Source organism: Podarcis gaigeae (genome assembly GCF_964106915.1).
Source record: "Podarcis gaigeae genome assembly, chromosome: 3".
Taxonomy (NCBI): domain Eukaryota; kingdom Metazoa; phylum Chordata; class Lepidosauria; order Squamata; family Lacertidae; genus Podarcis; species Podarcis gaigeae.
This window is the reverse complement of record NC_139680.1, coordinates 84,341,876-84,357,478: the sequence shown is the minus strand read 5'-3', so window position 1 is coordinate 84,357,478 and position 15,603 is coordinate 84,341,876. Positions and strand designations below refer to the sequence as shown.

Here is a 15,603-nt window from a genome sequence, read left to right as displayed (position 1 = left end):
AGATAGCCAAGAGCTTCCAAATCCAAATCTTATTTTAAAAACAGTGATCCATAATTATAGAAGAGGAACAGAAGGACCAACACCTACAAAAACAAAGAGTCTGGTCTCTTACAAAATACTGCGCAAAGTGGGGGTGGAGATAAGAGAGTCTAGAATAGTTAACACTAAAGCCACAAGGGACAGAAGGGGAAATACAGAGACGGGGGGGGGGGAGTGTGTGGAGAAGCACCTGTTCGTACGACAGAGAGTGCTGTGAGGAACTGGCAAAGAGTCAGCTGCTTGCTTAGAATCTCTTGGATGTTTTCCTGACCCTCAACAGAGAAACCCTGAAACACACAGCAAACAGCAAACCATGTAACTGAAACCCAGTATCACATTTCATGAAACAGAAACTTAAATTCAATTCACCCTTCCCTCTTTGGAGAGTGTGACAAGTCACTGCCTGCCCACTGAGCTGCATGCTGCCTTCTCCCTCCCTGGGCTTAACATGCGCTTTTGCCTTTCCATAATCTGTCAGGGAAGAGGAAGCTTGCTTCTCACTTTCAGTAAAGAGGTAACTGAGATAATAGTCAGTAAGGATGGAGTAGGGAGTGAGCAGAGAATTGGTGGAAGTAGTCCTCCTTAGTCCCACACTCAGGAGGGTGGGGGATCATCTTCATGGCACTGTGCCTCATTGAAGAGTCTTCCTCCTCTGCATCATCCTTCTCTTCACACCTATCAGTTCTAGGAAGTACTCATCACACAAGGAGCCACTGTCATTGTCTGTCACACAGTGTACACACACATACACACAGAGTGTGTGTTATTCAACTAGAAGGAACAAGGATGCACTCGCAGAGGGTAGCAGCAGCTTTCGTGCTGTACACTGAGTGCTAAGATATGCTGGTGAGGGACATCAGCAACAAATCTATGTTGTGATGTTCTATGAACCACCACACCATGTATTTGTTGATTTTATTTGTACTGAAATGAAACCATTAATCCTAACCCAAAACAAAACTGATCCATTATCTATATCCAGAGGTAATCCTGTTTGTGTGTGTGTGTGTGTGTGTGTGTGTGTGTGTGTGTATAAGCTCTCTGAATCATCACATCACATTTATAACAAGCTAAATGTCACATCATAATGCACAAAGCTAGGTCCCTCTCTTAGCTCAGTGAACAAAGGGGAAAGAGAAGGAACATACCCCATCAGCCATCAAGAAATGTACCCCCTTGCGATCTGTATTGTCCAGCACAAAATTCTGGAAGGCAGTGATGTTCTCGGGACGGGTGATGTCTCCATCTCCCTCAATTCCTTCTTCACCTGTGAGCAAGGAAAGCACGGAATTTGCTCTCGTCCGCTGTGTATTATTTTCATTACATACCACAGAATCATTTCCAAAGATTTCTCATTATTTCATTTTAAAAACTTATGATTACACTTCTGCATAAAGTGATCTGAGAAGTTTTGTAAAAGAAGCGCCACTTCTCTCGCCTCTCGTGATGTTGGTATTCCTTGCTATCCTTGGTAGTTTCCACACTTGATTACATCCTTTGTTTAAAAAAATGGGACACAGTGGCAACAATCTGTGTATCCTACCTGTCTGTCTCTAAGATCAAATGGCAATCAACTTTCAAAACATATACAACTTCTGTAGGTACTGACAGAGCTGTCGCCAAAATGCTTTAGATTTAAAAATGCACGTGCATTCAAAACTCTTTAAGTCTTTCAATTGACACTGAAGATGAACTATGAGGGGGTGGGGAGAAGGTGGCCATAAATACATGCTTATACATACCATAGTAAGGCTCGAAGAGCTCACTAGAAGCAGCAAAGAAATCCTCCAATTTGAAATCATTTGGTCCTTTTAAGGTCATGCCAAAACCTTTTGCATGCCACTTCTTCCTCCAGAGGACATACTCTGAGAAGCCCCCGGGGCCAGCACATACATCAGCAAAGTACAGGAGCTCTGCATCACGATCTCTGATCAGAGGTTTCTGCCAAAATGGATAAGGGATGAGACTCAAAGCACCTCAACAGAAGCAACTGACTAACCAAAGAAACAACTGCATTGTTGTACTGCATCCCTGACTGCCAGGGCACTTAAAAAACAACCCCCCCCAAAAAAACCCAACTATTTTAGTAAAACTCTGAAGGATTTTTCCACCCAATTCCCCCATTCACAGAAGATACTGAAGATTTACAGAAATAGAGAAACCTTTACCCCTCGAGAATCCTTTGGGTTTGTAAACATGTGGTCGAAGACGTAGTCTAGGTTTGCCATCTTCATTGCTGCTCTGTAAATGCAAGAGGGAGACTTGTTAAGAGTCTGCCCTTGCTAACTCAAGGGCCGCAAATCTGAGATCCTCCATTGACCTGTTTAGGAAGAAGACTCCACGGATCATCTCATAGGGGTTGGACCTTGTACGAGCTCGGCGCATTTCCTCCCCATCCAGCTCATCAAACACGCTCTGGAAAAAGAAGGAACAAGTCTAATTTGACAAGGAGGTCAAATTATAGTTAAGTAATATCAAATTACAGGAACCTAGCTATAGGGGAATAGCAATGAGCTCAAAATTCTCTAGCTGGAGGTATTAAGATGCAATAACTTAGGCAGCACCACTACAACCATTTGAAGCCAGTAAGAAACAAAGGCCTGCTCAAGTAAGATTTAAAACACAGCCTGAGAATTAAATTCTGGTCTCGAAATTAATGCCTTATATTGCATGGATGAAGTGTCTAGGTCACTTGACCCCCAATGTCTCAAAACAACCAACTCGCAGAGCCTCCAGATCTTAGATATACTCCCGTTCTCTTCCACGGAGAGGCTCTGTCCCCAACAGACAAAACTCACCTTGCACTGAAGCATATTCTGTAGGAGTTCTTCTCCACAGAAATGTGTTTCATCATCAATCACCAGTTTTTTCTAGAGAATAAAATATGGAGGAAATGAATAAACAAAGAGAACATCTTCCTCTTTATTAAGACATTGTGGCAAGACACCATTCATGAAAACATGCAGATCTAACAAAAAACAATAGTTTGGGGCATCTGCTCTCAGGTGGCAACTCTGACCTACTCCTTGTGTGCCAGATAAACGGACACATCACTTTTTCAGTATGAGAAATAGGACTGAGGGACTGGAACTGTAGACACCTGCCTTTATCAACAGCTTCCCACATGTAATTCTTTTTCAAACTTTGAAAAGAAATAGTTTAAAGAATCATGGGCTAAATGGAATACTTATCTGATTTGGGGCCATACTTGCTGATCAAGCAAGTAATGCACATGGAAATGGCTTCAGACAGGAGCCTAATTTCTTAAAGAGCTTTGCTTTTTTAAAAAATAAATCACCTATGCTAATAAAAACTTGGATCAAAACACTGAGAGGTGACATTTAGCAAATATCGCTATGTGTGAACCCACTCCAGACTTTTTGGGTTGACATCAGATAGCCAAACTTGAAAACTAGGTGCCATCATCACATACTGGCTACATGATCTCCACTTCATAGGCTCATGTAGCCTGCAAGAACCACTCTCTATTTAAAACAAAAAGCAAGTACATGCTGCCAAAGCTGCTGCTGAAAGGGATGCAAAAAAAGGGGTGCTGGGAAGGGGGCTTCTGAAGAATATTTTGGTGGTCTGAAAAATCTCTTGGGAGCATGGAAAACATTCACCCAGTTTTAATTTTAAAAAACTGCGCAAGAAGGCAACTTAATGAAACTCTGCATACAGGAAACAGGTTTGGTGTGCCGTGCTCAAGGCTACCAATGAATTTATTTGATATTTAAGATCAAAGCCTTGTTGCTTGGGTCCAAGCCCAATGCACTCTTAACAAGGGCTCATAGCACTTTTTATAAGAGTCAGAAGCAAGGCTGATCAATAATCAGTCTGTTTCACTGCAACAGGAAACAGTATACAAGTACATATTGGGAGTATGCATCTATTTCTACTTCAGTTTTCAATCTAAGAACAGTTAGATATCTACTCACCAGGCAGACTAATAAACATGGCATTTTGCAGCCTGAAGAAAAGTGGGGAAGCTAGCTTTGTATAAACACCCTTAAGAATCACTGTGGTACATCAAACACTTGCCACTATATATCATTAATAAAAACGGCTGGTATCCAAGAAAAAGAAAAATCCTGTCACTGCTGTTATTTACACTTCTGGCTAGGCTGCAGCCTTTCAAACTATATCACTGGTGAGCAGCAATATTCTGTGCCAGGCAGACAGAGAACACTGTACAAAATGAGAGCATCACTACAGAAAATGCGGCTTCCTGCTGTTGTGATTAAGCAGCTTGTCAAGGTACTCAAGCTCTCACAAATGCAGCAATTACAAGGATGAAGCTTATCCACACTGCAATCTGATACTGAAGAACAGAGTGAGTAGCCCTCGAATACCCAAGTATGTTAATTTGCTCCCTTCACATGGAAGTATGGATTCAGGTTGAGAACACAGAGCTCAGCAAGATAATGAGTGTAAACACACCAACCTAGGACCCAGGCCCACATCACCCAGCAAAACATTTTTAGTACAGAAAATGGAAGAGCTGGACTGTTCACAGGTCCTTCTCAACAGATGGTTGTTGTTAGTCAAGTAATAAATTATTATTATTAGAGATAAACAACAATATGACATTCTGTAGACATCTGAAGGCAGCCCTGTATCAGGAAGATTTGAATGTCCAATGTATTGTGTGTTCTTTATATTCTGTTGAAAGCCTCCCAGAGTGGCTGGGGCAACCCAGTCAGATGAGCGGGGCATAAGTAATAAATTCTTATAAAAGCTATTATAGTTCGGAAGTGAATGTTAGCCAAAACATTGGGTGAACATGGGCAGTCACTTTCTCTTAAGTCTAACACTACCTGACAGGGTCAACATGAGACTAAAATAGAAGAGGAACCATATATCGCACCCTCAACTCTTTGGAGGAGGACAAAACAAAAATGCAATAAATAAATTGTAAATAGAAATTCATTTATATAGGAGTTCATTGTGGACCAAGCACTAAAATAAAATGTTTGGAGCTCATCTGTAATTTTAATAAAAAATATTGAGAAAGTCAAAATCATCTAATTATATTTTTATTGGCATTTATTAAATGTATTTTTTTACTTCAGTTGGCTTCCCTAATATTAATTATATTTTAAAATGTTTACTCAATATTTTGGTCATTCTGACCCGGTCTTAATGTGTTTGTGTCAGGGAAAGGGCATCACTCAAACTGCATTACACTTTTGCATGCAGAATGGCACCTCTAGACTTGGTACCCAGCCTCTCTGAATTCTTAATTGGCTTAGCCCTTAACTCTCTTGCCCATGCTTCATACCTTGCCTATAGTCATCCAATCCTTCATTTCCTCAGCATCTGGAATTTCAGTGGTACATTCTGGGAACCAGTCCACTTGCTCATAAGCGCTAGCCTGTGAACATAAGAAAAGATAAGTAAAAAAGAAGACTGTGTATGCTGCAGCAAAATTTAACTCCCTTAATATTTGGAAGTAAACCAGAAGCTCAACACAATCTTTTACGGCTGAAATTCAAATAATGTCTTTAAGAGAACCATAGTGTTTTCATAACACATGGGCAGGCAATATGTTCATGTGACAATTAAGAATAAGGAAGTTGAAATAGATTACCAGACAGAGGACAGGATTCACTTAACAAATCCTGTCAGAGTCCTGAATAAGGACTTCCACTTGAACATCAGGGCTTTCTCCCCTCTCTTCAACCCACTCCGGGTTCTGGGAGGTGGGGTGGGGTTGATGCAGGGGGAAGAGAGGGGGGAATAATTCCATCTGGAAAGCTAAAATTATTGTGCTGATGGAACGATCAGAAGAGCAAAGGGCTGAATTCCTCCCAGAGGCTAGCACCATTTGCAAGATAAAAGCCTTCAAACCAAGGGTTATTTTGCCACGAACTTCACCTGAGCCAGTGGCCAAAAGACCTCTCCACAATGCCTAACAGATAAGTGGAAAGCACAAAAAACATGTGGAAGGAACAAAATGTGCACATAATTACCTCTGGCTCATCCTGCCAATTGATGTTGACTTCTCCGTCAAATCCTTTCAGAGTCAGCCCCAGACCTCGTCTTCCTTTCTGTTTAGAGGCCTCAACGATCTCTTGTCTCCCCTGGCCATATTTTCCAAGACCTTCACCTTCTCGGAAACCCATTTTGGCCTGTAAGCCAATGCAGAATAAGCTCCTTAGTAACGTCTAACAACAAATTTATGCACTACCTTCTGTGCTTAGGCTGAGGACTAGCAGAATAAATAAATAAATAAATAAATAAATAAATAAATAAATAAATCAGGCCATCTTAGACTCCTGTGATTAAAAAGTATTGAGTGCACTTAATGAATCTCATAGAAGACTTCTGGACTCTCCTTCAAGTGTGTTCAACTTAATTAGGATGAAGCTAGATCAACAGAATGAAACATGTAAACACAACAACAAAAATGAACGCCTTGCTACAAATGAGTAACCTGTGAAGAACTCAATAGCTATTTGCCATTTGTCAAGTTTATCAACCTCTAAGTACTCTGGGCTCTTTGGACAGAAAAGTCTGTAATGAGACTACAGTTGTGATCATGGTCTCTCTCTTTCTGTCTCACACATGTCAGAAGCCCAAAGCAGTTCATGTGAACCTCACAACAGTAAACAGATGGGATTCAGTTAGCCATAACCCTTCAGCCAACAGTAGGATTTTCAAACTTGTGTTCCAGGGAACTCTGGGGTTCCTTGAAAGCTTATCAGGTACAACTTAAAGCAGAGGTTGCCAAATGGTGGTCTGTCCACTTCCTTCAGGTGGTCTGCAGCATGTCTGTGAAGAGCAGGTAGACGGCCAGGTTCTAAGGTGAGTGGGATAGATTGGAAGTGATTGGGAGGAGGCATTTGAAAGGAGTGGAGAAGACTAGAGGTTTAAAAGTTTAATCTTGATTTCATTAAAGAGAATGTAGCATCATTACAATTGCTAAAACTGGCAGAAAAATCATTAAGTGGTCCACCAAGACCCTCCATAATTTTCCTGTCGTCCATTGTGGGGGAAGTTTGAGAACCACTGTCTCAACAAACAGATCAGGTAGGTAGCTGTGTTGGTCTGATGCAGTAAAAATAAATAAATAAATAAATAAAACAAACTTAGTTGGTCTCTAAGGTGCTACTGGACAATTTTTTTAATTTTTTAATTTATTTCAACGAACAGATCAGTAATGGCAAACAGGTTTCCCTGTAAAACAGCTCACATAAACATCTAGAAGATGGAAGTAGCAGGAGAACTGGGGTACATTCTATGCTACACTCTCAATTAACACAGAGTGACCCTAGGATCCTCTGCTATGCACAGGGATTCTATAGCAGAAATGTGAAGATTCAACCTGCCATGAAGAGGTTCCTTGAAGACAGACATTTGAAAACCATAGAAATAGAGCAAATAGAATTATAGATCTTGTCGGTTATATTTTTTGATTGAAAATATTTTTAAAATTCCTTTACACTATTAAACACCTGCTGTGCTCTTACAGATATAATTTAAAGTCAGGAAGGACCTGTGATTGAAAGACTGCAAACCCCAGTTCCTCAACTGTCCATTAAAGAAAGCCAAGGTCTGAAGGGGAGGTCTAGCTTTGTGGCTCAACTCTCTGGAATGTTACTGTTGGAGAGACAGGATTTTCGTACTGTAGCACTGCCACCCTCTGGAATTCCCTCCCTAGAGAGACCCACCTATATTCTTCCTTGCAGCTTTTTAGGAAGCAAGTGAAAATATTTCAGATCAGGACACCATTTTGACTTTTGATATTTTATTTTGTATTGGTTCTTATTGTTACGATTCACCTATAGTTTGTTACCTTGGGCAGAATATTTTGTAATTAAGTAGATCAACTATTTCTTTGGCAGCTTTTATTCTTTTAGAAACATATGTGAGCCAGGGATGTTCAACCAGAGTTGTGACATTCCTTGGGGAAATCAGAAGCTGCTTAAACAACTTTACTCCTAGAAACACAAAGAGGAATATAACACTCACTCAATTTCTTGTAATATAACTATCAGGAACTGATTCCTCAGCTAATCTACACAAATAATCACACACAAACAATATAAGCTTGGAGGGGCTCATTTATCTCCTAACAACTGCACATATTTCTTTAGGAGAGCTCACCTCACACTGAGAACTGTAACTCCAGCACAGCTTACAGCAAATCCTCTACCATGAAAGTAATTACTGATTTCTGTGATGGATTTAATTAACTGCTCACTGACAGATAAGAATCAGGCAGGCCTCTATTAGCCAAGGGCAATACTGATGAGGGCTGAGTTATTTTCAAAAGGCCTGAGCACTTCACTCAGAAAAGGTGCATCACAGACAACCGGAGCTCTGAATTTCCTCCCCGATATAATGCTTGCATAATTCCCTGGCAGGGTTCCTGTGCTTTTAATACCTGTGTGACATACTGAAATTCAACAAGTGGAGATTTCCATATCATTGGATCACAAGGGTAAGAAAAGCTTCACCTACTTCTGCCTGCTATGAAGCAGTTCAAGATTACCAGGAAAAAGATGTCCGTTCTAGACTAAGGGACAGGCTGTCCCAAGTTCAGTTTCTGCAACCTGTCCAATACAGCTGAAGTTGTTGTTGTTGTTAAAATACTGAAGATTGGAACATTTTATTATAAAGGCAAGATCCATTTTTTGTATTATGTGGAAGGTCAGATCTAAAACCTGCATGATACTTCATTGAAGTTATGCACACTTGCCTAGGATGAACTATTCCATATTTCAAAAAAGTTGTTTAAACTATGCACACACAGGAACTCACAAACAGCAACATGACTCCAGTGCCCCAAACAAGGAATTCCATTTGAATCTATTTTAAAGATTTATTGCGCTAGGAGTCCATCTGAAATTCTGATAGCATGAAGTAAAGAAAAAGAAGGGGGCTACAGAGTATGAACGTTTGGATGTAGTCTGAGAACATAGGTGCACTGAAGTTTTGCTTTTGCTCCTAAGGAAATATAATAATCATGGGTGAAAAGGTTTATAATGCAGATTTCTCTGTCCCAATTCACGCTGTAAATGGCAATACTAAAAGCAAAAGAAGAGTGCTGAAATCACCTCTCTAAAATTCTTAGCATGTAGGAAAACCGAACTTTGGTTCATACCTTTCCCTGAAATGCCTCTTTCCAGAAACTTGCAAAGAGCAGGTAAGGAGATATTTAAGGACAACAATTATGACGGGGCAGGTAAGTACAAGGTGGAGTGCTAAGCATATATGTTTCAGCATACATGGTAGCTTTGAAGTGCTACTCAAAACACATAACCATTCCTTGATTTTGAACCAGATATGCGTTCAAATTTTAAAAGTTTCCCCACCACCAACTACAGCTAGAAATAAGCTCCTAAAAATAAATGGTACAACTTGAAACTTAATGGCAAATTATGCAATTTGCAACATGACTGTGACTATGCAGCCTTCCAGCTTTCCTAACTTACTGAAAGAGCACTCTGGACACATATTTGGCCCAGACATGTTCCAATATAGTTGGGAAAGGGAATCCTACCAAGTGGATCCCACTGACAGTGCTCTTATTTCCCTCAATTCAGTTTCCACAGTATGTTTGCAAGGGTGTTCTGACCTACCATGAGCTTCTGAGACACGCTGTTATACATGGAGTATCGGGAGGATGTGCCCTGTACAAGGGAGTCTGCGCTGAACTTATTGCTGAAAGAGCCGAGGACAGGCCGCCTCTCACTGATCTCGCCATCAGATTCGCTGCTGCTTGTGGTGGAAGACTCTGAAAACCAAGCAAAGGGAAGAAACACTCAGTCTATGCCACAGTATAATCAAGTTATTCATGGAGAAGAACATAGATCTATCTAGCTCAGTACTGTCTACTCTGGCTGGCAGCAGCTCCCCACGGTTTCAGACTTATCTGGAGATACTGGGGTATGAATCTGGCACTGTTTGCATGCCAAGCATTTGCTCTACCACTAAACTATGGCGCTTGAGCCTTACAGTTCAATTCACTGCTGGATATCTCTTTAAACTGCCACCAAGTGCTGTAGGAAGCAGACATCCCTCAAACACAATCCTTAGTGTTGCACTGTCTTCATGTGACAAGGAAGGAGATTCCAGTTAAACAGCAAGAAAAACTTTCTAGCAGTAAGAGAAGAAGAAGAAGAAGAGTTTGGATTTGATATCCCACTTTATCACTACCCGAAGGAGTCCCAAAGCGGCTAACATTCTCCTTTCCCTTCCTCCCCCACAACAAACACTCTGTGAGGTGAGTGGGGCTGAGAGACTTCAAAGAAGTGTGACTGGCCCAAGGTCACCCAGCAGCTGCATGTGGAGGAGCGGAGACACGAACCCGGTTCCCCAGAATACAAGACTACCACTCTTAACCACTACACCACACTGGCTCTGTTCGAAAGCAAAATGGACTCCTTCAGGAGGTGGTGGACTCTCCTTCGTTGGAGGTTTTTAAGTAGAAGTTGGATGGCCGTCAGTCATGGAGCTGAGTCAGAAAAGTTGTTTATAGACTGCAATAACAAATGAAAATTCCACTGACTTGTTTGTACCCTATATAGCCCCAGTGCCTCTGACCTCACATGGTACTCACAATGGTTTAACTATTCTTCTCTGGAAATTAGCAAGCAGGGTTCTAATGATACCAGTTAGTCCATGACTCCATTCTATGTCCAATGAAAGGTTGATTGCAGCACAACCAAGTTTAGATGTGGACAGGCCCATGTGATGTTACCTCTATAGTTACCTTGAGCTCCATGATTACCAAGTTGCGTTTCATCATCTGATGTGGAGCTGAGGGTCAGACCCAACTCTTCGATCCTTTTCTTCTGCCTCTTTAGGGGACTGCTATATTCAGGTTCTGCTCGTCGCTTCATTTTCTCTGCAAGGAGGAAACAAAATATTTAATTATTAAAATATTTCTATATTGCCTATTATAGGGGCATCGCAAGGTGGTGTACAACAATACCAAGAAATACAATACAAATACAGTCAAAATGATTACAATGCAATCTGGTGGACAGTAAAAATATTCTTAAAACCCCAGAATGGCTGGTGGTAATAGTCAGAAAAAGTCATAGTAAACAAGAAGGTTTTCACCATGTGCCAGAATAGTTTCAAACACATTCATAAGTGTGGCATAATTTTAAGGCAGTGGAGTATTCAGGTTTTCAGTCCTTATATAGAAACATTCTCTTAAGAAGAAAACTCTTTCCTCTGTGCACTTTCAAGACCACTCATATAAAATAGGAGGCAAATCAGGAAAGCAAACAATTTGCTCTCCATTAATTTAAAAAGAATGAAAACACCTGAATACGCATTTTCATAGCGTGTTTTCATTCCACCACTTTCATCATACAGACACACATCCCAGTAGAACACAGTTCTAATTCAGGTTTCACTGATAAACACACAAGAGAAAAAAACAGCACAATCCTATTGTTTATTCTCATTGAGCCTTACTTCCAGGTTACTGACATACAACTGCATCTTAAGATTGCAATCCTAACCACACTTGCTAGTGAGTAAGCCCTATTAAGAGAGTGGGAGATGCTGCCAAATAACCATGCACATGACTGTACAGCATGCTCCTTTGAACTCAGAGGGGCAAATTTATAAGTAAACATGAATAGGACGGAGCTGTAACCATGCAATCCTATACATATCTACTCAGAAGGTTCTACTGAGTCAGCACCAGCTTACTTCTAGGTAAGAGGCTGCAGCCTAAGCTTGTTAAGTTATCACAGTACATAAACAAATAACAAAAGGTGCCCAAAGTATACCACCAGTTTAGCAGGTAGTCCTGAGTTAACAAATTTGTGAAGAACCAGTTTCTAATGCCAGAGCATTCAGAAACCTGGTTATAAATAATGTTATTTATATGAGCTCTCATATATTGCAATAATGTACTGTAGTTGCTAATAAATACATCAAAAGCATTATTTTTTGTTATGGAAGATACACTGATACCACAGCATAATAGGGCTAAATAACACACCACTGAATTTACCACTCCTGGGATCATTAAAACTAGGAGAAGAAGCATCAACTATGTGGTACAAATTTTCTTGAGGCAAGTGAGGAACAACAGGGACAGCACTGTGGCTATGCTTATTAACGGTGGTGAACACAACATTGTTCATTTGTACAAATCATAAAACTGAGTAGATTGAATGTTAAACATAAGAGCTGAAAGCTTAAAGTTGTATAGGCATAGTAAAATTTCCAGGATGAAGCCATCCCCTTCCAGTCTCCCTGCAATCAGCACGAGAAACAGCAGCTAGTTAAAAGGAGTATCAACGGGAAGATTCTCATTTTAGTTCTTCTATGGGCAACATTTTACAGCACAAATCATATACATGCCTACTTAAATCCCATTCAGTTCACTGGGGCTTACTTCGAGGTATGTAGGTATATGATTCGAGCCCATCCATCACTGGGCAATGAGGGATTTTACTCAACAGTAGCACTGAGTCACATTAACTTGGAAATATACATGAATTATATAAAAGAACACTGCACAATGCTAGATCTCACAATACATTGGGGGACAGTCTCAAATTTTATTCTGAATATGTACAGTCTTCAATACCCAACAAAAAGTAAAGCACAGTATTGTAACTGATAGTTTCTTCACAATTTCATCCAGTTGATTGGTTTTGTAACAAAACCCATTTCTATGACGAAGCCATTAAGTGCTCAACTAGGAATATATTTTAATTCAGATGCCAGGCAGTGTACTTATATTTACCAAACCTTACAGGGGTGGGAGAGATGGCCTTAATATAGCCACCACAACAAAGCAACACTAATTTGCAAAGAGGTCTAAGGGCGGGGGAGGGGGGAGAGAATCAGAGGCAAACACCAGATCAAAGGATGGATGTGGCTTAGGTAAGGAGAAGAAGTTGGGATTCCGGGTGGAAGCTAAAGGGAGCGTGTGTTTCTGTGCAGAATCCACAGTCTGTGGAAAGCTGCAACCTGACCCAGAAGTAAGTCCAAATGAGCTAAAGAGAACTTCTTTCCTGGGAAACATGCTTAGAATCTCAGCCTTAGTAAAAGGGGGAAACCGGGAGATGGAGATGAAAAGGGAGGCGAAGGAGTATCAGGACACAGGAGAGACAGAAACCTATTAAGCGATGCCCTCAGGAGGGAAGGTCTCGGCTAGGCTAGGAGACATAACGGGGAGAGGCAGGAACTGGGGAAGGAGCGGGGCAGACAGGGGCGGCCAGCCTGGATTCTTCTCGGGAGCTGCGAACAAGTGGAGACAATCGGAAAAGCAGCATGACAGGGGCGGCGGGGGCCAGAGAAGCAGGGGCAAAACGGGGCCCCCCGAGGCTCGTTCGCTCTCCCCGACCCTCCCGGGAGCCTTTGCTACACTCACACGAGGGGAAGGGGGAGGCTCTGTCTTAGGCCGGAGCGGGAGATGAGGGCAGAGAAGACCGCGAAGGCCGAGCCTCAGCCCCCTCCAGACACGCGCCTGGGCTCGAGAGAGAGAGGAAAGAAGGCCGGATCCCCCCAACTCCTCTCCGCCACAGTTCAGTTTCGTTTCCCGGCAGCTCCGCACTGGGACGGGGCCCTTCCTTCGCGCGCGGCGCAAACTAATGACGCAATGGGGAGGGGAGAAGTCCTAGAGAGGCGCTGGGTGCCCGAGCCGCAGCGTCCCCTCGCGGCGGGAGGCTGCAGAGTGTGTTGAGGGAGTGCGAAGCATCTGAGAGCCATCACTGCACCTCGCGCAATGAATACTGTACATACAAGGGAGTACTGTATTAAGCGAAAACGTAAGCTTCTTGTTCCACACCTTGTACGATGGGGGGGGGGGGGTAAGTTCCCTTTAATATGACGTTTTAAAAGTGCTGTAAATAATAATGCAGCGCATTTGGAATAGTCTACGTGCTTCACACGTAGGTGAAGGATAGCTCAGAGTAGACCCATGTCCTAGTAACTAGTTGGATATTGTGGAAGATCAGCCGCCTTGCTAATTAGCATAAGGAGATTAGTCTACAGAGCTGCATTGCTCAGGGAGATACTCAGACCATAGAAATACAATTGGTAGAGAGGTCTCTGTCTGATGTTATTTCCCCTCCACTCCTGGGAGGGAAGGAGTAACTGATACAAGAGTATAAACATGATTTCAAACCATATTTCCCCCCCAAGACCCATTTATCCTTATTAGAACCCAATAAGGCAGACATATATGCACAAAGTATTTGTTTTTAATGTGATCCCATTGAGATCCCAAGATGAAATTTTGTAGGAAGCTCTTTAAAATATGAAATATTATTTTTTTGGAATTCTTTATTCATATTGATTTTTTTATATCACTATTTAAAAATTTTCAAAACATTAAATTTTGTAACTTAAATTAAAAGTTTAAAGTAAATCCATCGTGTGCCATATCATATTAAAGCCCATAAAGTTCTGAAGAGATTTGTATTTTTAGTTTTGAATTACTGGGATCTTTTCTTCTACTACTTTTAGGAAACAGAAAAATGAAAGCAATATAAAATGGTAAGGTAAATGTCACTGGATCACTTGACATGGAATGCCCCTAAGCCAAAAAAAGGAGATGTGCAGAATGCATAAATATGTAACAGATGAAGTCTTTCCAATTTCTGTCCTCCATCTTTTCCCCTGAAAAGTCCAGGTAGGTGACAGAATGGTTTACGCCTTCAAACAGTCAAAAACAAATATATACAGTACAAGCAAGCTTCACATGGGCATATCAGTGCAAACCAGAGATAGCTAACCTGTGTAGTCAAACAACACCCACTATACCTTGCCTCTTGGCGGCTGAGTATGATGGGAAGGCCAGAGATTCCCCGTCCCTTGTGTATACCCATGACTTTAAAATACTTGATGCACCAGGAAAGCATTTAAGAATAGGCTTGTCCACAGCAAGAGACAAGTGATAAGGAGAGTGGTATTTAAAAAAATATGACCAGGAGCTTTTTCTACCAACAAATTGCTACAGGCAGCAACCATTTTAAAGGTAAAGGTAAAGGTACCCCTGCCCGTACGGGCCAGTCTTGACAGACTCTGGGGTTGTGCGCCCATCTCACTCAAGAGGCCAGGGGCCAGCGCTGTCCGGAGACACTTCCGGGTCACGTGGCCAGCGTGACATCGCTGCTCTGGCGAGCCAGAGCTGCACACGGAAACGCCGTTTACCTTCCCGCTGGTAAGCGGTCCCTATTTATCTACTTGCACCCAGAGGTGCTTTCGAACTGCTAGGTTGGCAGGCGCTGGGACCGAGCAGCAGGAGCGCACCCCGCCGCAGGGATTCGAACCGCCGACCTTTCGATCGGCAAGTCCTAGGCACTGAGGCTTTAACCCACAGCGCCACCTGCGTCCCACAGCAACCATTTTAGACATGCCCAATGTGCATGTTCACATCATCCCCAACCCAGAAGTGACCTGAAAACATCACCAAAAACGGGGTAGGACGGGGCAGGGGCAGAATGGAGTGTTTGCAGGCATTTTCAATGGTGTTTCACTTAAAACGCATAATCCCCATGTCAACTGGGAGATGCCTTTGATCGAATGCATGGTCTTCTTAAGAGTTGCTTCATCCACTACAGTTTCCCTCAAAAATAT

General features: G+C 41.9%; 1 protein-coding gene across 1 annotated transcript in view; it reads right to left on the bottom strand.

The window, feature by feature from the left end:
- The window catches only part of CMTR1 (cap methyltransferase 1), a 34,052-nt gene extending 20,437 nt beyond the window's left edge, over nucleotides 1–13,615 (bottom strand). Inside the window, exons 1-11 of the mRNA XM_083732293.1 lie at nucleotides 13,394–13,615; nucleotides 10,760–10,894; nucleotides 9,627–9,781; nucleotides 6,012–6,170; nucleotides 5,321–5,413; nucleotides 2,838–2,909; nucleotides 2,360–2,454; nucleotides 2,208–2,280; nucleotides 1,782–1,980; nucleotides 1,188–1,306; nucleotides 230–326 (exon numbers count right to left, since the gene is read on the bottom strand). Coding sequence (XP_083588419.1) covers nucleotides 230–326; nucleotides 1,188–1,306; nucleotides 1,782–1,980; nucleotides 2,208–2,280; nucleotides 2,360–2,454; nucleotides 2,838–2,909; nucleotides 5,321–5,413; nucleotides 6,012–6,170; nucleotides 9,627–9,781; nucleotides 10,760–10,889 — 1,192 coding nt within the window. The 5' untranslated portion in view covers nucleotides 10,890–10,894; nucleotides 13,394–13,615. The remainder of the gene's footprint in view (nucleotides 1–229; nucleotides 327–1,187; nucleotides 1,307–1,781; nucleotides 1,981–2,207; nucleotides 2,281–2,359; nucleotides 2,455–2,837; nucleotides 2,910–5,320; nucleotides 5,414–6,011; nucleotides 6,171–9,626; nucleotides 9,782–10,759; nucleotides 10,895–13,393) is intronic.
- Between the last annotated feature and the right edge of the window lie 1,988 nt (nucleotides 13,616–15,603).